This window comes from Typopeltis vanoorti, chromosome 9 (genome assembly GCF_054136105.1).
Source record: "Typopeltis vanoorti isolate ZY-2024b chromosome 9, IOZ_Tvanoo_1.0, whole genome shotgun sequence".
Taxonomy (NCBI): domain Eukaryota; kingdom Metazoa; phylum Arthropoda; class Arachnida; order Uropygi; family Thelyphonidae; genus Typopeltis; species Typopeltis vanoorti.
The window spans coordinates 110,747,767-110,774,115 of record NC_143557.1 but is presented as its reverse complement, the minus strand read 5'-3'; the positions used below and the strand labels follow the sequence as shown (position 1 = coordinate 110,774,115).

The following is a 26,349-nucleotide window of genomic DNA, read 5'->3' as shown; positions in this document are numbered from 1 at the left end:
TACCTTCACAAGCAGAGACAAGCAAGTTATTGTACATCTGTACCAAGCCTTGATAAGACCTCATCTCAACTACTGTGCCCAGATTTGGTCACCTAGGTTCCTTCTTGATGGGGAGGAGGTGGAGAGGATCCAGAGGCGAGTGACTAAGATGATAGCAGGTCTATGGAATGAACCATATGAGAACAGGTTGAAGATTTGTGGGTTGCAGAAATTAGTTGATAGCGGAAAAGGGGAGATATGATTGAGACATTCAAATTGCTAAAGGGTTTCTATAGGATTAATTCAGAGGATATTTTTGAGATCAGGACTGGTGGTGGGAGAACTAGGGGACACCTATGGAAGCTGGGTAAGAGTGTGGTTAGCAGGGGTATTAGAGCTGGGTTCTTTACTTTTAGAGTGGTAAATGAGTGGAATAAGCTGCCAGAGTTTGTTGTGGGTGCTATGACGGTGAGTGAGCTCAAGGCAAGGTATGATAGATACTGTGAGAATGTCGTATAGTTGTGTGGACATGATGTTTAGGGCCTCCCTCGATGAGTCTAAGGATTCCCTGGAGTCACCCGTAATAATAATAATAATATCACAGAGGTGATCAGAACTGTCTCCTTTCTTAGAAAAGTAATGCATGGCAAAACCACTCAGCTCAGAAATACTATATTTTACTCTTAATTTATACTCTTATTCAGTTGTTTTAAGAGATTTAGATATACCATACTTATCTGTTAGCTGGAGGATACCCAGCTATAGATATATGGTTATGAACTAGCAGCAGGGAATGATTTCCTCATGAACTGGTTGGTGAACAAAAGTTTAAAAAAAAAAAAATTAAAGTAATCTGTCTTATAAACAAAAAAATACAATATCAATTGTGATATTTATAGTAAGCTGTACAAGTATCTAATTTTAGTGAAAAAACATTTGTCAGTAAATTTGTTAAGACTACAAAATGGAAATTTAGTTCTTTCTCAAAATTCAAGCACAACAAAGCAGTGGTCAGCTACTGTCTATGCTAACATCACTCCTTTCTAGTTTAGAATTTAGCTTTGAATACTTCATTTAAATTTGAATTTAATGATTAATGTCTTGTGTCATGAAAAACTAATTTTAAGAGAAATAACAACTATAATCACCTGTGTTCAGATGAGATTAAGAGATTCAATGACTTCTAAGGCCAGAACATGCCACTCTAGGCCTAAATCCTTGACAAGCATGATGATAATGATGATTATGATCATCTGTATACAATTCTAGGGCCAGTCCACCTACTTTATGAGATGAAAAATCCTACCTGTATGAGAGTGGCTAACACCTGCACTTGAAAAGTCCTTATTAAGATTCTTCCTATTTTACATGGGATTTGAACCTAGGACTTTCCAACCAGAGACTATATGTTGATACTGAGTCATATCTAGTGATAATACAGACCAGAACAGTCACCTTATATATGTGTATTTCATAGTGAACATTTATTCCAGTGAAATACAAACAGCATTATTTATGAAATATATTTTATTGTAATGTATAATGTGTTGTGAAATATTGATAATATAAAAGTGATCAAGAATTTATCTAATTAGGCTATGTATGTGATCGATATTGATATGTTAAGGACTTGTTTACACTATAGCAAAGTGATTCTGAAACTGAAAGTAAATTCTTGTTGCATGGCTAATTACCGATTTTGGATAAAGCAGAAGAGTTAAAAAATTATAATATTTTAATGAAGTTATTTACTTATAGTGTGCTTAAACCAGGAAACGCCAAACTGATGGAGAAAGAGCTAGAGAGGATTAAGTGGGATATAAGTATTGCCGAAACACACTGGCCAGGAGAAGGCATGGTAAATTTAAAGAATAGAAAACTATTTTACTCAGGAAGAGAAGATAACACCCACAGAGAAGGAGCTGCAATATTAATCAGTAATAGCTTGCAGAACTCCACTTTAACCATAGAACCACATGGTCCAAAAATTATAAAAATTTGATTAAAGGAAAAGAAAAAAAAAAGGATTTTTTTTCAAAATTATCCAAATTTATGCTCTGGATCAATCACATAAAGATGAACAATTAGATACTTCTACCAGCAACTACAGGACCTTATTGACAAAACAAACAAAAAGGATATCCTAATAGTAATGGGAGACTTCAACACCAAGGTAGGGAGATTTACACCAAACATGAAAGATGTGATGGGCAAATTTGGAGTGGACAAGAGAAACGTGAGGCAAAAGACTGCTGGAATTTGTAACCATAACAATCTATCTCAAACACCATGTTTTTCCATAGACCATCACAAAAATACACATGGGCATCTCCAGATGGTATGATTAAAAATTGTGTTTATTTCTTCTGATCAAAAATAAGTGGAAATCCTCAATCCAAAATATAAAAAGACAAAAGTAAACAGATTTCAACTCTGATCATGAATTACTAGCTGCAAAAGTTAAGTTGAAATTTAAAAATAGCAAACTAAGCAACATTATTAACATAAAACTGAGAGATATAACTATACAAAATAACTACAGAAACATAATAGAAACAGAATTAAAGAATATAACCTTTGACAAAGTAGAAAATACATGGAAAATGGGCAGGGAAGTTATGGTAAATGCTGCAAGAAAAACACTTGGCACAACAATTAGAGCAAATATGAATGGATAACCACAGAAATTTTAGAAACTTTAGAAGAAAAAAGAGTTGCAAAAAATATTCTGAACAGAGAAACTACAGTGGAAAATAAGCAACATTATAAGGCTGAAAAACAAAATAGATAGACTGTGCAGATCTGCTAAAAATGCTTGGTTAGAAGAAAAAGCAAAAATGTGTGAAGCCAATAAAAAAGAATGACAGTAAGACTGTATATAAAATTATAAAATAATTAACAAAAATACCCTAAAACAGACCACTAAAATGAAAGATAAAAACAATATTGAAACTGGAACAATTCAAGAGATTAAAAAAAAAAGTTTGAAAGAATATTACCAGATACTTTTCCAGAGGGAAGAAGACTGGAAAAACATGAACAAAGACAGAAAGAGAAAAGCACCATTCATAATAAAAGAAGATATTCTGAATGCAATAAACCAAATGAACTTATCTAAATCACCTGGTTATGATGAACTTCCCTACTGAACTCTGGAAAATATGGGAGCAGCCATCAATTTCCTGCTTGAACTTTTTAACCAAATACTATATACTGATGAAATACCAGTAATATCCTTGTAAAAATTATAGACCCATAATTGCTAAGTCATGGCTATAAAATCTTTACATGGATTATTCAAAATAGAATCAAGACTGACCTTGGAGATCTACTAGAGACCATATTTTTAGAGTTAATAGCCTGGCTGAAAAGTACTGAGCATACAACTTACCTATATACTGCAGTTTTATTGACTTCAAACAAGCATTTGATTCCATTGATAGGAACAAAATGATAAACATCTTAAAATCGATGACACTAAATTCAGAACTACAAACCTTTATTACAAATTATTATAAAGATACCAAAGCAACAACTGTCAAACTTAATAAAATAAAAACAGATAAATTCAAAGTAGAAAAAGGAGTTGCAGGGTTGCCCAGTCTCACTAAATTTATTTATTATCTATTTCAAAGATAATATGCAAATCCATAGCTGAAGAACCAGGTCTATAAATAAATGGCACAAATATCAACCACATCAAATATGCAGGCGATATTATTATTCTTGCAGAATCTAAAGAACAATTTGAAAAAACAATAAAAATTTTAAATGAAAAATGCAAAACTTTTGGAATGAAAATCAATCTAAGCAAAACTAATGAAAATAGAAAGAGATTAGGAAAAAATTTCAATATACTTAGAAAATCATATAGTTGAACTAGTAAAGCAATTTACATATCTTGGCAGTCTCATTATTCCCAACCTCAACAACACAAAAACGGTAAAATACAGACTTAACAAAGGATGGTCTAATGAGTAAATTAAACAAAAAATGGAAAAATAACAGCATTTCAAAAAGCATCAAACTAAAATGCTATAAAACCATTATTATATCTACAACAATATATGGAGCTGAAACTTGGACACTCAATCAAAAAAAAATACAGAAAATCAGAGTATTTGAAATGAAATGCTTAAGAAAAAATAAATGACTCATTGATGAAAACACAAAACAAATGAGCAAGTCGAAAACAAATCAAATTATAGTGACGATATCACAGCTATAATTCTTAAACAGCAATTAAGATGGTTTGGACTCCAGAGAATATCCTTTCAAAGATTACCAGATACAGGTCTTGAATGGAATCATTGGAGGAAGACAATCAAGAGGTAGATCAAAAAGAACTTGCTACAGTCTTTGAAGGAAAGGTCACAATTATCAAGCTTCAGAGAGAGAGAGAGAGAAGAGATGACAGAGATAGAACCCGATGGATGAGAAAGAAGATTTACTTATATGAAGGCACATGTTGACAGTGATACTGGCAAGCATATCAGTGAAGAACTATATGTGACCAATGTAATTTGTATAACATCATGCAGTACATGTCGACTGGCAATGCTGGGAAAATAACAGCTGGCAGAGACAGGCAGTGGGAGGGGGGTGTATGTGGTGAGGGGGGAATTCTGATGTTATGGTATTGATAGTAATATAGATCTAGATTTTCCATAAAATTAAGGCATAAAAACATTTACAAATGAGTTTTTACATAGCATACACATATAACAGAGGCACACATATTAAAATAATTTTTCTTCTCTTCTAATCGCTAGTCAGAGGAATTGAATTATCAACAGTTACACTTTACATTCTTTAATTAAAATGAAATCCTGTTAGAAATACTTTAAAAGGTAGCAATATGTCTGTTGCCTTCAATAGACTGTATGTCCATGCACTTCATAATAAATGTTTCCATTCATGAATATTCTCTCTTCGACTAGAAGGTACTGCTATTTTGTTCCTTCTGTTAAATTCTCTTTCTCTCTCAGCTTTCAGATTGTTAAAAAGGAAAGGACAACTGAGAAAAACTGTTAATGCAGTACAACTATCAATATAAATTATCTACTTTGCTTTAGTCCACTCAAAAGAGCTGGGAGTAGCAAAAATTTATTTGAAGCAATGCAGTCTGATGGATTACTGTGATGTTATTTCTTGGTCTAAGTTTTTCTCATTATGAGTTTGTTAAATTAATCTGCAGTTTAACAGCTTTGGCATATACTTATTAAACAAGTTTATATATAATTATTGTATATAATAATTGATTAAATTATTTATCTGGATATACCTGGAGTAATTTCTGATTTAATCTAGAATAATTAAGATAGGATTTCTTTGCATCAAGCTGAACACTCGAGTCTGAGATCAGTAATAGCATTTCCTAAGGATGAACCTAGTTAGCATTTTGGCATTTATTTGATACACACAAATAAGGAAAATGATCAGACTTTACATATAGAAAACTATAAACAAAGATGGTCCAATTATAAATATTTATATACAGTAGTACCTCTACTTACGAATTCATTCCTGACTGCATTTCGTATCTCGAAATCCAATTTTCCATTATATCTTATGGGAAATCAATTAATCTGTTCCCAGATTCAAAAATTAAAAAAATAAACTATTCTCAACTAAATGAAGAAAATGCAAAGAAATGGAGAAGGAGTGAGAAGAGGCATTTTTACACTATAAATATACATTTTGTATACTATTACATATTAATTTTTATTTATGAAATCTTTGGTTTTACATGATTAGTATGAAAATCATCTTCCATTAAATTGAAAAAAAAAATCAATTTTCTTGTGGCTGGTTTTGTGGTTCAGGAGTTTTTGATTTGTCATCAGTTGCTTCTTTTTGTCTCTTAGGTGAGGGAGATTTAAAAAACCTATCCAACATTGACTGAATCTGTCATTTCCTTAACACCCTTCTAAAGTGATTAATGACATCGTCATTGAAGATACTGGTGGCTCTAGAAACAACACCTTGATTTGGATGCCACTTGTTAACCAATTCTTGCAATTCACCCCAGTGCTGCAAGATTATTTTACGTCACTTGTTGGAATTGCTCCCTTTTTGTTGCTGTCTTCTTCATCCTCTGAAGACATTTGCTTTTCCACCTCATCCCTTTCTTTTTCTTGCTCTCTTCTTAACTCTTGTAGGCTCTTCAATAGTCAGCTCAACGTTGTGTTTTTCTACGTCTGCTTCGCCAATTTCCAAATGCAGGTCTTGCCCAGGGAATCACTAAAAATTTGAAGACATTGTATTGCAGAATGTCGATACACTACATCCTTGAACAACTGAAGAAAATCTACCGACATTATCTTCAACAGCCAAAGAAATCAGCGCAAAGGTCAGCACTTTACAGGCAGTACAATTTGTTGCAGATAGTTGGTGAGAAATAAGAAGCAAAACAATTCAAAGCTTCTTTGCTCATTGTGGTTGTAAGAATTCAGACCAGGAACTGGTAATGAAAATTAAATCAATTTGGAACTGCAACACGTCAGAAACTACAAAGAGATTTTATGCATTGACAATAGCCTTCAATGTTAAATGGAAATGAAGATTGCGAGGATGGAATTATTGAATAAATCGCAACAAAACACCTAAAGATCTTAGAAGACAAGGAAAGTAATGAGGATGACACACCTGAACATGAGCAAATGACTAACCAGGAAGCCAGGAAATTTATTGCTGAATTTTGACACTACTTTAAACAAGAAGGCAATCCTTTATCTGAATTAGATACCTGTGCTGATTTTGTTCAGTTGCAGTCTAGAAAGGGAACATGTTCCCTTTCTGTTCCCTAGATTTAAAGATCCTGGTGATCCTTAATTTTAGAAAGCTAAGAACACCGTTCATCTCTAGTTACGATATGAATTTGATGTTTTGGTAGCGATTATTCAAATGATCTAGGAAGGTTTGTAAGTCCTCTTGACTATATTCCCAGATGAGGAAGATATCATCCATGTATCGCAGCCACAGTTTGGGTTTTAATGTAGCGCATGAAATAGCTCTTTCTTCGAAGTCTTCTAGAAATATGTGGGCTAACACTGGAGATAACATCCTCGCCTTTCTAGATTTAAAGATCACTAGGATGCCCGATTGTCTAAAATTTTCGATTTTTCGGAAAACAACTCACACAGAATGATACTTACATGCCTCCTCTCATCACTTCCCTTCGCAGAAACCCAGTATTATTTCCACTCTGGCCCATCGGGCAAGATCTCTAATTTCAGAAGAAGATCTTCAAATAGAACTTAACCACATCAAAAGCACCTTCTTAAACAACGGCTACTCACCTCGAAGCATTACTAACCGTCTATACCCACATCTCCAACCTTGGCAAGAAGACGACTCTAATCCTATTGCACACATTCAATTACCGTTCGTAAGTTCTCTATCACCAAAATTATGAAGAAATTTAACATTAGAACTACTTCACTACCCTACCAAAACTTCGTTCTTACCTGAGTCAACTCAACCCCAAGCCAAAACACAACCAACTTCATTTCCCGGGAGTTTATAAAATCATCTGCAGTTGCAGAAAACCATATCATGGGAAAATTGATAAGTCAGTCTCACTACTTCTCGAAGAGCATCAACGTGATATATCTTACAAAAGAACCCGTGCAAGCACCCTCTCCAGTCATGTCCTTTTCTCTGCCAACTCTAATTTAGAAGAGCGTCAACACCAGATAGACTGGAATCTTACTGCTAATAACCATAAATGCACTAACGAACTAGAAAGACGCATCTTACAATCAAAAGAAATAGTTCTGGACCCCTCACACATGAACAGTAATCTAAGCAGTAGCTTACCTGACTCACACAGTGCAGTGATTCAGTTCTGGCACTCTCAAGATAGTTGCCACTCACTAACGCCTCACGCTAGACCTGCCACACAGACTCCAGTTCAAATTTGACTGTTGTTATTTCTAATTTATTTATATGAGAAGTCTATGTTTTATCTTGCTATTTTTTCCAGTTTTTGTGATAATTTATACACCTGAAGAAGTCGGTGTTCCAACAAAGCTAGTCATGTTTTAATTAGTTTTTATCTTACCTTATCTCAGTGTTCCTATCAGTAAAATTATGATTTTATAATGTCTACAATCCGAGTAAATACAAGTTACAATATATACTGTAATTTCTGGTGTATAAGACACACCCAAGAAATTTAATACAATTTTCTGGAAAAAACTTCACAGGCTACTTTGACTGCATGTGTACGAATCATTTTTGTTGAAATGGGAATGCCATTTTGCCGATTTTCTTGCACCCATTTCAAAACATCAGTCTCTAGTTCTGGCCACTTTTTTCCACGTTCCGCACGCTTTTCATTAAGCAAATTGCACAAAATCTCCTTCTGACCACGCCAAGTTCTAATCGTTTTTTCTGTAGGCAGAGGTCCAAAATGTCTTTCAGCTTCCCTATTCCCGTGTTCTTCCACATATTTTACAACCTGCAATTTGTAACTTGAAGTATATAAATGTCGCCTGTTTTTTTCCAACACTAAAATCTACAGGGAAATATCAAACTGAATACAAAATATCTCAACACGTCAACTCAATACTGATAAACATCGGTAACTGATTACTCAGATAAGATATTATGAAACTTGAATAGGGACTCCCCGTTCTTAGCCAATGACGCGCTAGAAGTCACGTATCAATTTGATTGAACCATTAACCGCCTACAAAGATCTTGGAACATAAAAGGGAGTGCGTATGACTTTGAAAAGAGGAAACAATCTTTACCCTCATTATATAAGACGCACCTCATTGTTAAGATGAATTTTTAAGGTAAAAAAAGTGCGTCTTATATACCGGAAAATACAGTGCATATATATATATATATACAGGGTAATCCAAAAGTAACAGAAAAGTAAAAATTCAATCATTCGAAAAGTATAGACAGTAGCACGATGCGGTTTTCACAGAAATGCACAGAAAGACATGGGATTTTTTTTAATAATGAAAAATTTTATTGCCAGAATAGTTACATTTGTCACCGACAGGTGGCGCTGTAGTGGTCCCGGAACTGCTGCCTGTCGCTATTTAAACAGATCCGGAAATTGTGGAAACCCCTTTGCATCAGCCAAAGGTGACAGCGTGGTGCGGGTTCACTGCGTCATTCATTATAGGCTCCTTTTTCTTTGAGGAAGTCCACAGCAGTACATTTCGAACTGTTTCTGTCACACGCGAACGTTATGCAGTGCTTTTAAGAGACCATTCTAAGAGATCATTCCCTCCTTGCAAGAGAGGCAAGTGCTCCATAGTGTAACATTCATGCAGAATGGAGCGCCTCCACACATCACAGGTCCTGTCCAGCACCTGCTGCGATCAACATTTGGCGATGACAGTGTCCTCAGTCACCCTTTCCCCGCACGAATGGCCATCAAGGTCTCCAGACCTTACATCTTGTGACTTTTGGTTATGGGGCTACTTGAAGTCACAGGTGTACAGAGGTCGGCCGACGTCATTGGCCATGTTGAAAGAAGCTATTCGCCATCATGTGACAGGAATTACAGCTAAAACCCTCTTCGATGCTGTGCCACATCTGACGGCCGTCACATTGAACATTTGTAATCCTAGCTGCGTTGCGAACTGTGCTGCGCCAATGAACAAATTACTGACAACTGAAGTGCCACCTGTCGGTGGCAAATGTAACTATTCTGGCAATAAAATTTTTTGTTATAAAAAAAAAAATCCATGTCTTTCTGTGCATTTCTGTGAAAACTGCATTGTGCTACTGTCTGTACTTTTCGAATTATTGAATTTTTACTTTTTCTGTTACTTTTGGATCACCCTGTATATATATTCATAGCCTACAAGTAATAATTTTCTGTTATAATTTATTATCTCTTGCACTTATGATATTTAGTAGAATTAAATACTTACCTTGATAAAACTACATTATATGGCAGAAAGCCTGGCAGTAATCTTTCAATAATTCTTATGGGAAGCCATACCATCAAAAGGACTGTAGTTCCAAATGTAATTAGCGATGCCAAAAATCTGCGAATGTGGCGCAAAATGGAGAGATGTATCATCTACAATAATATGAAGCACATATAATTCAGTACTGTTTGAGAAACGGAAAGGAAATAGGTATCATAAGAATAGCTTATGATACTATTTACTGATAATTATGTAAAAAATAATTTACATAATTTTTTTTATTAGTTTCAGAGAAACTAGAAGTAAAAAATTTCTTTAACATGATTTTTTTTTAAGCCCCTGGTGTCCAGCCCCATCACCACTGAGTCACATGTTCAGAAAAGATTAAAGGTTTGTAGAAATTGTTATCCCCGGTGTTGCAAATGTCTTCATTTGTAAATATGTATATAAAAACTGAGACTCCATAGCTCAGTCAGTATAGACAAAGTCCATTGGTCGGAAAGGCCTGGGTTTGATTCCCGTCCATGACATGAGGAACCTTCATCTGGTCTCTTTTGACCAAAGATGAGTTAGCTGGTCTCATACAGAAGTAGAGAGTTTTTTTTCACCCAGGAACTCAGGTTTTTTTCATTCCTCAGAACAGGCAAACTGGTCCCATGAACACACACAGATTTACAGCCATAGGCTTCGTTCATCAGCTATATGCTGGTCCCAAGCCCAGATAAAATGGGGCTGGGGGGAAGGGGAGCAATGGTGAAATACCCTGTAAAAATCTCATCGGAAGCATTGTGTGGCAAGAATACTTGTCTACAAAGTTACCAAGAGTCAGACATGAGTGAAGGGTTAAATCAATCAATATAAAAACTTCAAATTTTGTGTAAAAAAATTTTAAAAATTACTTAATAAAAACAATACAGTTTTATAACATACACTGTTTGGAAAGAAGTCAACAGACGCCCCCATGGACAAGGTGCATCATGCCATGTTTGACAAATTGGACCATCCCAGGTCAACAATCAGTGATACCATACTGAGATGGAAGCGCAAGGAGTCAACTGCAAGTGCTACCACAGTGGATGACACGCCACAATCACTAAACATGATCTTATGGTCCAGGAAGGATAATATGTAAATAGCACCATTCACCAGGCAACATGTTGAATGCAGAGCTCTAGGCATCAACTGGAACATGAATCTTCACAAAAACATTCAGAACCGAGGCTCACAACATAGTTTTCCTGGCAGGACAACATACAAGTCCCGCATTACCTTGAACCAACATGAAGTGGTGTGAAGAGCATACAGAGCTTGGAAAGCTGTGTTAGCGGAGTGGCACTTGGCAAGGTCTCTCAAACCAAAACATGACAGAACTGTAAGATAATAATGTCATATGGTGTTGCCATTAAATAAGCACGTCCCTGGGGAGGTCCAAAGATCAACTACAGCAAATGTCCACCGGGTAGGGTGCAGTTGCACAGGTGTCTGCTCCATATCAGGAACTGCTATATTTCAGAAATTGATGATAGCCTGCACTGACCCCCCAGCTAGGAAGTAGCAACTTCTGACTAATACTACTTCACCTGAGGGTCAAAAGCCAACAATGTTTTTTTTTACACCATCAAAGAAATTAATAATGGTGAATTTATGGACATAATACATTTGGAAATTTTTTTGGAAATAATAAAAAAAAAGCTCTTTGTTAAGTTATTACAGAATGATGATTGGTTGAGAGCTACAAGGAAAATATAGAATAATAAATGCTTTAATGATATATGTTCGCATATTCAAAAATTTAAAAAATAAATTGGTAGAATTGTGGATAAAATGTTTCACTCTTCCCATTCAGATTCAACATTTCGAGCCATGTGAACAACACCACATGCATATGTGAAATTTTCGAAGTTGAGAAAGGGGTTTTAGAGTGCAATACACTTTTATTACAAAGCTAATAGAAGTATATCAGCTTTATGCTAATAAAGCTGATAAAAGCTAATGGTGAGAAAATTTGAAAATGAACCTGTTACTGACATGTGGCATCTGGTATCATGTTTACAACAACCATAATGAATTTCAGACATTCAGTATAATTACAGAGCAATTCATGCATTTTGGGTGAATTCATGCAATTCATGGTTTTGCAAAACATTTTCAAAGATGACTATACTGTAATCTAAATACAGGTTGACCCTTGAAGAATGTTGGTTTGAACTGCATGGGTCCACTTGCATGCATTTTTTTTTTATGAATAAATAGATTGGAAAATTTTTTGGAGATTTGTGACAATTTGAAAAAAATTGCAGACGAACTGCGTAGCTTAAAAATATCAAGAAAATTAAGAAAAAGTTAGGTATGTCATTAATGCATAAAATATATGTAGATGCAAATCTATTTTATCATTTACTACCATAAAGTATACACAAATCTATTATAAAAAGTTAAAATTTAACAAAACTTATACACACAAACACTTACAGACCGTAGATGGCCATTTGCAGTTGAGAGAAATGTAAACATAAACAAAGCGTAAATCATCATCAGCCATTGTCAATCCACTGCTGGATGAAGGCCTTTCCAAGATTACTCCAAAACTCTCTGTCCATGGCTCTCCTTTTCCATGTCACTCCTGCAAATCTGATGATATCATCAAGCCACCGTGATTTAGGTCAGTGTCGTGGTCATTTTTCCTCTCGTGGAATCCAATCCAGTACTTCTTTTGTCCATCGTTGATGTTGTCTGCGAGCAATATGCCCAGCCCATTGCCACTTCAGATGTTTCACTCTTCCTATGATGCCAGAGATTTTGGTTTGATTTCTTATCCATGTATTCCTTTTGTGATCAAATCTTGCGATACCAAGCATAATTCTTTATATACTAAATTGTGTTGTTCTTAATTTTTGAATTTCCTTTGCATTCAGTATCCATGTTTCACAGCCATATGTCAGTATAAGAAGAATACACTGGCTAACTTTTCTCTTCAGGCATAACGGTAGTTGGCTTTTGAATATTGAATGTAGTTTTCCAAATACTCTCCACCCAAGCATTGTGTGCCTTTTAATTTCATCCATGATATTTTGTTCCATTGATATCTGTTGTCCTAAGTATATGTAATGAGCTACTTGTTTAATTTCCTCACTATTGATTTTTATTATTTCTGGTTGGACAAAGCTATTGAACATAATTTGGGTCTTCTTTAGGTTTATCTTTAGGCCTACTGCTTTGCTAGCAATTTGGACTCATGGATATGAGTCTGTAATTCATGCGCAGTTGAAGTAAAGATAACTATGTCATCTGCAAAGCCTAAATGGCTTAAATATCTTCCATTTATCTTCAGATCTTTCCCTTCCCAATGTAAATATGCAGTGTTAAATCATAACTGCATATAAGTTAAATTAATTAATTAGCATAAAATAAAAATTTTATAACAATTCATTCAGTAATGTACAGGCTAGGTTACCGCGAAGCAATCATATCGATTGCACTTGGCTACCAAAAAGCAATCATATTGCTGCTGCTTCGTTATCAATGCATGAATCGTTATATCTGTAAATAAATATGAATAATTTGTTTTTCACATTATCTTTTCATTTTTGATGTCAAGTGTTAGTGATATGTATAAAATTTACAGTGTTTTGTATCATATAAGACAATATTGATGCAGGCTCTGACAAACGATCATAGTATGTATTAATCGACTGTTTATGTTATCGGTAAGGCTTCTGGTCAACAGCATTAGTAGTTATGTTTTTGAGAAGTCAAAAGCTATATGCGGATTTTTGAACTATGCAGCAGCAGCAGGGGGGGGGTGTCAGTGCCCCTGATCCCGACGTTGTTCGAGGATCAAGTGTATTGCTCCAATGATAGTGAAACTATCAGTGCACATCATCTAATTCCATGTTAGATTCCTTGCCACTGGTGCTGATATGTTGCCAGTACGTTACGAGATAACTCCTAGCTGGCATCATAATATAGTTTGCCAACTATCTCATAGTCATCAATGTGTTACTGAAATGAGTGGGAACCTGCATAGCACAATCAGTATTCAATGAAGCTCATAGGTAGGAAAAATCTAGATTCAAATCCCACCTAGGATGGGATCTGACCATTATCAGGAATTTTCAAACTGAAGACAAGTTAGCTGGTCTCATATGGAGATTGCAGGGTTTTTGCTCCCCGAGTTTCTCAAAACAGGTAAACTGTTTTCCTTTCAATTTTTCCATTTACTGTCAATGTTGTCTCACAAATTACCATGTCTATCTTCAGATTTAACATCTCTTCCTTTAAATTGTCAAATTTACCAATTTCGTACGATGTTCTACATTCCAAGTAGCTATTCGTAAGAGCCAGTGTGTGGTTTTCAGGTGAACTTGATCCAATGATGACCATCTGGATGGCTTTCAGACATCATCTTCATAACGTGTAGTAGAGAGATAATATGGTGAACCACTAATCTCTTCCATTTTGCAGCATTACAGCCATTATAATCATTCTAATGAAGCCTGTAAATTTCTGGAAATGAGTTTTTCTGACATCATTTGTCTCCTGCTTCAAGCCAGTACTAATAAGAGTTGTTTCCCTTTATCAGGATTTCATCATTGCCCAAGTTGGTCAGGATTCCAACAAGGCCTTCATGACTAACCTTAGCAGCTTGGGGCAAGAAATTCCCATCATACCTCAGCTTTGCAGGCATTTCCGTACTTCTTTGTTGTTCCCTTCCCATGACAATGATGCTTGGGTAGAATTTTAGGAGGGCTTATTAAATCATGCTCATACTAATGCTCTAGTATGAGAATGATTTATGAGTACTAATGCTTTTTTCTTTTTAAAGAAAAACAAAAATGGTTGCAGCAATTCCTTTACCACAAAAGTATTCAACAGTAGGCTCCTGCCTCCAGATCTTGGGAAAAAATATCGTACTCCTCTTTATGTTAAAGGAATTGGAATACACTGTTAAACAGGGCTACACATAAGCTAGAAAAGCTATAGCTTGGGTATCACACTACAAGAGGCCTCTCTTGGTATAGATAATCTAAATTTGCTCAGTAGAAAGGGGGAGAAGCATGTCAAAGTAATAATTGGACCACAACAACTGTGAATCCAGCCCTGCTGTTTTTATGGCTTGTCTTATTTCTATCAGGTAGATTTGCTGTTGTCTATCATAAACCTTTAAACTTGTTCAGACACACTGAACAAGTTTCAAGCTTGTTTGATGAGCTTTTTTTATTTGACAGTGTGTACCTCCTGGTACACACTGTCACATAAAACAGTTGCAGCATACCTCCATAATGTCTTATGACTTCATGGAGGTATGGTGTTAATAATAATAGAAATATTTTGGCCTCTTTCCACTCATTGGCAATCTTTCATATGCTAGAACCTAAAGTTGAACAACCAGGACAGAGAGATTGCTAACTTTTATACATTTCATCAGCACCAATGCTGAAATCCCATCTAGTTACAAGAGCTTAACAAATATGTGGATGATATTTTTCTGATTTGGCAAGGTTCTGTATCCAAAGTTCAAGACATTCTTACAAAGGTCAATGCTATTCATCATATACAGCTTTATACTAAACAGAAAACAATGATTATATTGTCTTTCTAGATCTCCTCCTCACACATTATTAACCAGATGGGGAGATTACAGTTTTCTGTTTTTAGGGAAAAACCCACACCAGTGTTGTTCAGTGAGAGGCTGGCAGTACAAATATGTGCAAAATCAGGGAACAAGAGGTATTACAGAAGAAGCAGTCAAACTTAGGTGCTAGATTAAAATTTTTAGAGCTAGGGAAGAAAAAAAAGAGCTAAATTGGCAACACTGACCACCACCTGATCTCCAAGAAACCCAGGCGATGAAATCTCTGCATAGTAGTCAAAATACAGCTGAATCATAGCCCTGTAGAGATAATACCCCCACTCTCCATCTTTACTTGTCAGTATGTTCTTCAACATCCAAGTAATCCTTTGAGCTATTTTGCCAACTTTTGCATGCTCTCTGAACTTAAACACTGTTTACCATCACACCCAAATACCTAGTTTCATTAATTTCCTGCAATCCAGTACTCTCAAAAATACATAGCATGTAATTTTTTTCATCCCAAAAGTGGATAGCCTTGCACTTTGGTACATTAAATTGGCAATCATTATCCAATTTTGCACCATCAATGAACAACTGAATACTACCCATCTAATCATGTCATATCATTAATATATAAATCAAACAATAGTGGTCCTAGTACAGACATTTAAGCACTCCAGTAGTCACACTCTTTCACATAGATTCCATCTACTATATACTTCTCTCTGGTGTCTGTCAATCACCTCCATCTATGTTACCAGCTTCATATCCATTCCCATTTGTTTCAACTTAATTAATAGTTTTCCATGTAATATTATGTCACATGCCTTTACAAAGTCCAGCGATATCGTGATGTGTCCATTTCCTTTATCCAGTTCCACTCTCACTTTATTATAAAATGTGAGTAAATTACTGAGGCAGGACCCACCTTTTACAGAGCAGTGCTGCCCACCATAGAATATAATGTTCCTCTCCACCAATTCTTGAATTTTACATTTAACCAACTTTTCTAGTACTTTAACTAGCACTCCTGGGATACAGATTGGCCTGTAATTTGCTACTTCTGTCTTGGAACCACCTTTATGTAATGGAACGATCTTACTTCCTTTGGAATCTTGGAAGAGCTGAGACGTAACAACTGAAATTAAACAACTTTGTGAGAGGCATGTCCTCATAGCATATGGGCTGACATGCTATCCAATTCTACTTCTGTATTAACATTGATATTTATCAATATGTTTGTATATCTCTTTCTCACAACAGTCTGTAATATCAACGACATAGTCTCTACTTGGATGATATACTCTTTGAAAGTGATCACTTAGTAACTCAACTATTTTTTCTGCTTCCATCACCATCTGCACTGAGTAAAGCAATCCTTGCATAATAATTCTTTATTTTGCTAATTTACTTTGGCCTGCTCAGCTAATTTTCTCTCATAATCTGATTTAGCCTTCCTCACCATACCAGTTATCCTTCCTGCCTGCAATTTGTACTGCTCATGATTTTCTGTAGACATTTTTGTTTATATCCCTTCCACAGTGCTTTTTTTTGCTGCTCCTGCTTTATATTGCCACCCATCTATTTAACATCCATTTGGTTAATCCTACTGACTCTGAGTTTGCAGTCTGGTGTGGCTTCTCTCAAGCAGTGCCTGACCACTTCCCATGCACTACTGACTTTTTGTGTATATGTGTCTTCTTATTCTATGGCACTGCTCCTAGTTACCTCTGTTTGTCATAATTGCAGATTTGTAGTTCCACATGAACCCTTTCTTGATTGACAGTTTCATATGTTTAGTGACCTCCCAGCACAAGACTGCTTGGTCAAGTTTCAGAATGGCTACTGTGGTTAATAGATACATTTTCTGATACTGTTATCAAATCCAGCACTCTCAAACCCCTGGTCCCTTCCATTGCATGACATGACGTTTGCTAATTATTCCTGATCTTGTTATTCACCCTTTCCTCCTTCCAGTCTTTGTCCCATAGTTGAAGTCACACAGTCTTGTATTGCTGTGTGACTATTATAAAAAGCAAAAAAGAAAAACAATTTCTTTAACTTACTGTTAAAGAAACTGTTTTAAAGTTTTCCAGATTTATCGCATTTGATAAGGAATTGTATTGTACGTTTGGTGGGAGCATCGTACATGTTTCAAATGCACGATGACGTCGGTCAGTCGCGTAGCCCAACAGTCTGCCATTTTGTCGTCTTAAAGTTGATAGCATTGCTACAAGTTAGTCTTTGCACAGTGTTCTAGTTGGTAGTACGATAGTGAGTGGGAAGTTTTCAAAGACTGATCGTAATTCGTTGCAGTAAAGAGTTGTATACCCTTCTTCAAAAATGAGCAAAGAGAAAAATAAAGCTTACAAGCAAAAATTTAGGAGGGAGTGGATGCAAATGAGAATGTTTAGTAAATGGTTGTGTGAAGTTCCTGGTGACGCTACAAAAGGCCACTCTAAGTTTTGCAGATGTGATATAGCTGCTAAATATTGTCAGCTTGTAAAGCATAGCGAAACTAAGAAACATCTTGCTGCAGTTCCATATAAGGCTGTTCCTATTACAAATATGCTTGTGAAAAAGTCTGATTAGCCGCAAATTTTGAAGGTAGGTTAGCATTATTTCTTTGTTGTCACTCATCATTCAACAGTTGCGATCATCTTTTCAAAAAGATCATCCCAGACAATCAAATTATGCCAAAGGTAAAAATGCACCAAACTAAGTGCTCTGCAATTGTAAAGAATATTCTAAGTGAGCATTTTGAAGAAGATCTAATTGCAGACATTGGAGATGAAAATTTCAGCTCTAATAGACAAATCGAATGATATCACAGTGAATAAGATTTTAGGAATAGCCATCATTTATTATAGCAAGAAATTCAACAAAATTATGCATACATTTCTGAGCATGGTGGTTCTAGAAAAGTGTGACGCTAGTGGTATTGTGGCTGCACTGAAAAAAGAGCTCTTGACCAAGAAACTGGACATTAAAAATCTCATTGCAATTAGTACAGACAATGGCAGTGTTATGGTTGGTGTCAATAATGGCATTTATGAACAACTGAAGGCATATTCCCTCCTTAATTTTAATTAGATGTGTATGCCATTCATTACAACTGGCAATGTCTCACACTTGTGCAGAATCTCTCCCAAGAAAATCAGAATTTTTAGTTGCTGAAACGTATAAGTGGTTTTCACATTATTCTTCTTCAAGACAAGCAGCATACAAAGAGAGGTATCAAACTATCAACGAAAATGATGCTCCTCTGAAAATTGTAAGCAACTGTGCAATGAAGTGGCTCTCCATTGAACCTACAATTAACAGAATTCTCAGCCAGTGGTTGGAATTAAAAACTCACTTTGAAGTTGTGAGTGTGACTGAGAAATGTTACAAGGCTCAAATTTTGTGGGAGATGTACAAAGATGAAAGGAACCTGTTGTACCTTTTATTTTTGCATCCTGTTCTAGTTCAAGTTCAGCAAGTTAACAAAATTTTCGAATCTAACAGTGCGGATAAGATGAGATTATTTGAAGACCTTTCTTGATTGATTTGCTCTATTGCTAATATGTTAGTGCTACCATCATCCACAGTCGACCCTCTAGAGTCAGAGATTGATGACTATTTGGATCCCAATCCAAATCTTGGTTACAGATTTGAAAGAAAAATTTCAGAGTTGATGATACAAAAGAAAATAACGCAAAATCTTAGAAGTAGAGCAAGACAGTTTCTACTTGGTCTCTTCAAACAGTTTAAGCAAAGGTTGCCTGAAAACTTGAATATTTTAAGAATGATGTCTTCTTTTTCTGTTGACAATACCCTAAGACATATAAAAGAAAACCTGTTACTCCAATCTTAGAAATAATCCTAAAAACAGAAAACTATATTGCTGCTGCTGAATACCAGTACAATACTATCCACTTAAATAAATGGACAAATATAGAAAACACTGAGCTATTCTGGACCGAAGTATGAGAATATAAAGATGCATCTGGAATGAATCCATTTAAAGAAATTGGAATTGCCAATGCTGCAAGCTGTTTTGTCAGTCAAGTATGGCCTCAGGCATGACAACAAGTGTACAGACTACCATTTACTAGCATCTACACTGAGTAATATTGGAATGATGGCCACATATAATAAAGCTGAAAATCTAATTGAAAACGTGGGTGAATTAAGCACAGAAGACCATGGAGGATGTATTTAGCCACTTATATGCAAGTATCACTTCAAACTTGAATAAAGTAATAACTAACTTAAAAATAAAAATTGAAGCTAAAATTTTAAAAGTAGTAGCTGATACTTTTAACTCCTTTTTAGCTTTTTTTTTTAGTAATTTTCATTTGGCAACACTAGTGGTGGTGGAGAGGATCCAGAGGCAAGTGACCAAGATGGTGTGTAGAATGCTCCCTATATGAAATTGAACATTCCAGATCAAAGGTGTGTGTGTGGGTTGCAGAGTTTAATTTTACTAAAGTGGTTCTATAAGATTGGCAAGTAGTGAAAGAACAAAGGATCATACCTGAAAGAGTGTAAGAGTATGGTCAGTAAGGGTGTGAAAACTAAACTTTTTGCTTGGAGGGTGGTGAATGATAGAATGAATTGCCAGAGATAGTTGTGAATGCCCTTTACCAAGGTTTTGCTCTTGTTTTCACTCTTTCATTGTTTGTTCCAATAATATTTGTATATTTGAGACTACAGTTTGCCTGTGAAAGCTGCTAGATTTTATTTCCTGTGTCTTCTTGCAAAGTGAATTTATGCCATCTTTATGTAGGAAAACGTGTTAGAAAATGGAAAATTGGTAACATAGTGAAATAGCAGTCCAAGTTGAAGAGAAATCCAGCAAGTACTTAATTAACTTTGCTCTTTTCTTCAAACACTCTCAAAACATTTTGGTATTTCTGAGATTTATTTCTCACTGTTGTGTGTGTATCCAACAAAAGCCTGATTATTTATTTATTTATTTTTAAATTTCAGCTGCACCTTATAACTTATTGAAATATTCCTCTATTTCTTCCATGTTAGAATATTTTATGGGACCATAGGCACAAATATGTTTATATGTCCATTTTGGAAAATTTGCCCACAGCATTCCACTTGAATTCCCTGGCTTTCAAGAGTTTAGTGTTGAATACTAATCCTTTCTTTCACTGATTCTCATCTGATTTTCTCTTCTTTGTCTCATTAACACCAATTATATTATCCTGGTAATTCTGTAATAAGACTGGTTCCATTTTTTTAAAATTATTATTATTTCTTACATTGAATTTTAATCTTCAATTCTGTTTGTCAGGAAACATTCTCTGGTTCCTTGACAGAAACTGTGGGCCTTTGTTAGGGCACTAAAATCTAACTTTGTTAGATTTTAGTGCCTTCAGGGCATCTTTGACTTTGTCAACGAAATTTTGTCTTCTGAAATGTTCAAAGTGGATATTACACTAGTTGTAATATTTTGTGCCTGTTGAGATCCCGTATCTACCTTTACATTCAAAGTTTCTTCAAAATAGTCTCTCCATCTTGCTTCGATTTTGGAGTCAATTGTTTGTCTCTAATGGAGGAAGGGATTGCTTTTTTGTTACCATTGATTTGTTTTATAATCTGATAAAGTTGTATAATTTGTCCATTTTCTGCAACATGTTGTGCTTCTTTTGCTAATTCATCAATATATTTTCTCTTGTCAGCTCTTACAGCTCTCTTTATGCTTTTATTTAGTTCATTATAGAGATTGCTATATAATCATTCTGAATTTGTATTTCATTAAATGATTTAATCTTTTTTTTCTCTCTTCAATGATCTTCCAAGTTTCTGCAGTTAACCATTCTTTATTTTTCTTTTTTCTTTGTTTACCAATTACATCTTCAGCAACTTCATTATATGTATTCCTGAAGTTTTCCGATATTCTTCTACTTTGTTGTTTTCTACTGTTACATCTTGATTTTCCTCTATTTCTAATATAATGAATCTGTTTTGTTTTTTTTATCTCCCAAGCAAACTTTTTTCTTGTTTTTTTTTTAATTTTTCAATATCAAATGTAGTTCTTGTACGTCTTTTCTTTCTTAACACACTTTGAAGTTTTAATTTCAAAGTGTGTTAAGAAAGAAAAGACGTACAAGACTGACCACTTTGTCACTAACAAGTGGTCAGAACCAACATCTGCCACGTTTGACTCTCACATCAAGCATGGATCTTACGAATTTACTATTGATAGCAACATGAACAATTTGGTTTCTTGTACTGCTGTCCGGTGTGATCCAAGTCAATTTATGTATTTCTTTATGCTTAAATTTACTTCCTCCAATGACAAAGTTGTTCATTTCACAAAAGGATACAAATATCATGCCATTTTCATTTTGGTCTCCACAAGCCTCAAAACCTAAGGATTTTTCTTCTACACATGACCTTTTACCCACTTTTGCATTAAGATCGCCAATGAGTATTATCATATTGTGTTTTGGGATAGAATTTATTACCTTTTGAAGTTGTTCATAAAAGCATTCTTTTATTTCTTCATCTGCATCATTAGTAGGTGCATAAACCTGCACAACAGAAATTTTGATAAATTTGAAATAGAACCTGGCTTTTATAATTCTCTTGTTTACTGGCTCCCATTCCATCAGGCTTTTGGTTACTTTTGGATTCAATATTAGCGCAACTCTTTTCATGCTTCTCCTCTGATCCGGAGTACAATATTGTCTTGTCTTTAGTTATAAGTCTACCAAAACCAGTCCATCTGAATTCACCGATGCCTAAAATTTCTAACTTGTAATTGTCAATTTCATCTGTTACTTGCCTAGTTTTTCCTACCTGATAGTGTTCTGACATTCCATGATCCAATCTTTAAAATTTTTTGTGGCTTCATAAGTGACTCATTCAACAACAAGGGTTCCAAAAGGCTTTCCCCTTCGTGTCATTTCATTTTTCATTTCCAATATCTGTTTCATTAAATCTTGCATTCCGACAATTTCAGATGTGTAATATTATTAAGCAAGAGATTTGTAAGAAAAGGATGATTTGGAAAGAATACCATGTGTATAAGGATAATGTCCGTTATGAAAATTACAAGCAACAGGCTAGAAATAGTCAACTGTTGTACATATATATATATATATATATTATCTGCATCAGACCAGGCTAGATAACCGTCTTCTGGGGTCTCGCAAGTCACGTCTGTTGCCAGGAGCATCCAGATTTGCAGTTTCCGTAATCAGATAATTTTTACAGGGAGGGGTGATTAGCCCTTCGCTCAACCTCCAGGGACTGGGTCTCCATTTATTGCCTCTTAAGATATGCAGGAGTGTAGTTGGGGTATTCTACTACCTACCCCAACATGGGGAAAGAGTAAAACATAAGAGCTGAAAATTTGGAAATTTAATTTGGAAGAAAAAAAAAGTTGTTGATTGGAATGATGAGATGCACTGAACACTCATGGTATCCTGTATTCTTCTTTAAAATACATAAGGGAAAAGTTGATTTTTTATCTAAAAAAATAATAATTAAAAACTGTGTGCTCTACCTAAAGCAAGAAATCAATCCAGGACTCATTTATATAAAATTATTTAAAAAATAAAAAAAAATAAAAAAAAAGTTTTGTTAATTATGGAGAAAATTCAACATTTCGTTCTTCATATCAAGGTCATCCTCAGGAATCCATATACATGCAATGAATCATAAGCTACATCAGTATACACTACAGTGGGCTGAGTATCACAGCACTTGTTGACCATAGCCTGTCCTCTGTTGTAGAAAAATAAATTCATAAATACATTGTAAGAAGTACATCAGCAGTTACTAGTTTCCTGTAGTTCTGTTATTTAAATTTTCTATTTGTTGTCTGATATTCACTGGATCATTATTCAAATAATTTTTACTCTTCCAGTCCAATATGTGGGTTGTAGATGGGACATCCAAATTCTTAGGACTTTTAAGTTTTTATTTCGTTAAGATTTCTTTGGTGGATAAGCATTTCACAGGCTTCTTTATATTTATGTTTTTACTATGTTTTGGTCTGATGAAAGAATTGGGTGCCTTTCCAATCAGTCCATGTTTGAAGCACATGGTCAGAAACCTTGCTTTTCTATAATGAAGAAACTTTATATGTCAACTTAATTACAAAAAAGAAAAGTTCCTTAATGTGTTCTTTTTTCATTTGGGGATTGCATGACCTGTTTCTTTGATGTAACGTATGAGGGATTTTATGGATTGTTTTCTTGTTGCAGCCATTTTTTTTTTTTTTAAATAAACGTTTGCTTATTACTTCATTTTTGTGAGCCTGTTCATCAACATCAAATTGTTAAGGCTCTGTTTATAGTGCTAGTGAGTTTCAGCCCATGTGTGGGGTTGGTAAATATTGAAGGATAGACAGCCTTACAAAATACATGTTAACAAGTGAATTTAGTAAAGATAGTGTGTGTTGTTTTTGATTTCAATGGTGAACTGAATGCATCTGTGCCATTTATTTAGGTGGCTGAGGAAGCTGCTTAAAGTTTGGCAAGTCATGGGAATAAATGGCAATATGCCATCAATATATTTTTGCTAAACTTTGAGTTATAACGTTGCTGAATCGAGAGATAGTCGCTCAAAATGTTTCATATAAAAGTTAGCAGGAAAGAAAGGGAAGGCATGGTGTACCGAAGTATGTGAGCAAAGAGGGCAATGAAGCTGGGAGGAAATTTGTCTTGTAAGAAAAGAATTGTGTTAGTGATTGAGACATTCATGAAAAGGGCTGTTACATAAAAGCTGACTAATAATCTTCCATACATATTAGAAATTATGGACTTCTTTTCATAGGTAGAAATGGTTTTGCTACAAGAAATAAGTGTACCAAAGTATGTGAGCAAAGAGGCCGATGAAGCTGGGAGGAAATTTGTCTTGTAAGAAAAGAACTGTGTTAGTGATTGAGACATTCATGAAAAGGGCTGTTACATAAAAGCTGAGTAATAAATCTTCCATACATATTAGAAATTATGGACTTTACAACCTGTTATAAATAACTCTTTTAATTTCCCGACATTTTGATCTTCATATTAAGATCATCATCTGGAGCATATACAAATATACAGGACAGGCTGAGTTACATTACACACAGCAAGCTAGAGAAACAATGATTTGATCATAGGTTATTCTACTAGCATGACCTCTAGTGGAAAAAAAAAAAAAATTAATTATTTAGAAACTACATCAAGCTAAATTCTATTTATGATAACATGAATAAACAGTCTTTCTTATAGTTTTCTTTCAATAACAATGATGTCCTATTTTTAGTATTACAATTGTTATTTTTGATTTAGGATCCTGGATTAACTATAGTCTTGTTTATAGTTACTCTTAGACAGGAAGGGTCCGTGGGTCAAATATGTGCCTTCCATATGTTTGGGATTTTTAGACCATCATTATTGTTCAGATTGGGGTGGTTGATAATAATCTCACAGGCTTCCTTAAATTTACATTCATATCATGTTCTGGTGTGATGTAGACAACTAGTGCTTTTCCAGTCAATTCTATGTAAGGTGTTCAAAGGCATGATCAGAAAGGCCAGCTTCACCATAATTATTATATTTAATGTGTCAATTATGTTCTTTTTGTCTGAGAGGAAACAGGATGCACAATTCCTATGTGCGTCCTGTTTCAGGTGCAAAAATACGGTATACTCCAGGGTGGGCCAGCAGAGGGAGTGGGTCTTTGGATGAGTTGCGTAAGCTTTTTAATTTTGCAGGAGGTTCAAAGATGGCTTTGAGGTTGTATTTTGCAGTATACTCCAGGGTGGGCCAGCAGAGGGAGTGGGTCTTTGGATGAGTTGAGTAAGCTTTTTAATTTTGCAGGAGGTTCAAAGGTGGCTTTGAGGTTGTATTTTTGGAGTATTCTGTTTATTTTATCTGATGTCCCTTTAATGTAAGGAATGGTTATAGTTTTATTGTAGTCTGGTTTGTCTTTGTTTTTTTATTGAGGTCTTGTAGAGAATTTTGTTAATAGTGTTTTGGCTGTACCCATTTTTTTGAAAAATATTGCTGATCACTTTAAATTCGTCTTTCAGTGCACGTTCACTGGAGCAGATCTTCAGAGCCCTGTTTTTTAGAGTATTAATGACACCTAGTTTTTGTGTTGGGTGGTGGTAAGAGTTTATGCGTATATATTGGCCAGTATGTGTTGGATCGCGAAAACATCGTCAACGCATCTAAGCCAGTTGTTTATTTTTTAACGGTATATATTAGAACACAGAAAGTTTCTGTGTTCTAATATATATCGTTAAAAAATAAACAACATGTTTGACGAACACGTAAGTCTGTCCACACGCATCTTAACCAGACTTTGGGTTTTTAAGGATAGGAATCTAAAGCATGTTGCTCAACATGTTCCATATAAAAGTTAGCAATAAGGGGGGGATAATGGCAAGCCCATGGCTGTGCCTTTTTTTTGTAGGCAGAAAGCGTTTTGCCATACAAAGTAACCAGAACGTAATACATGTGCAAAGAGCGCCGTGATATCTGGAGGGAATTTGTTCTGTAGAAGAAGGATTGTGTCATTGATTGGGACATTCGTAAAGAGGGTAGAGACATCAAAACTGACTAATAAATCATCTTTTTCTAATGTAAGATCTTTGATAATGTTTATGAAGTGTTGTGTGTTTCTGATATAGGAGTGGGAATTACTTAATAACTCTTTGAGTGTTGTCGCTAATTTCTTGGCTAAGTGATAATTCGGGCTATCTATCCCTTCGACTATCAGCCGGAGTGGTGTGTTTTCTTTGTGTATTTTCGGTACCCCATAAATTCTTGGGGAATGAGCATAGTGTGGAAATAGTTTTTTGACCGTATCTTCGGGCCATGTGGTAATTAACTTAAGTAGTTTCTCTGTTTTCTTTTTTATTCTATTGGTTGGATTGTAGTTAACGAGTTGGTA

The 26,349-nt window shown here is 35.1% G+C and overlaps 1 protein-coding gene across 3 annotated transcripts in view; it reads right to left on the bottom strand.

The window, feature by feature from the left end:
* The window catches only part of LOC150103422 (E3 ubiquitin-protein ligase MARCHF6), a 271,806-nt gene that overhangs the window by 108,603 nt on the left and 136,854 nt on the right, over positions 1-26,349 (bottom strand). For all 3 annotated transcript variants that reach the window (XM_090397403.1, XM_090397402.1, XM_090397400.1), the window contains exon 14: positions 9,882-10,033. In XM_090397403.1, coding sequence (XP_090253529.1) covers positions 9,882-10,033 — 152 coding nt within the window. The remainder of the gene's footprint in view (positions 1-9,881; positions 10,034-26,349) is intronic.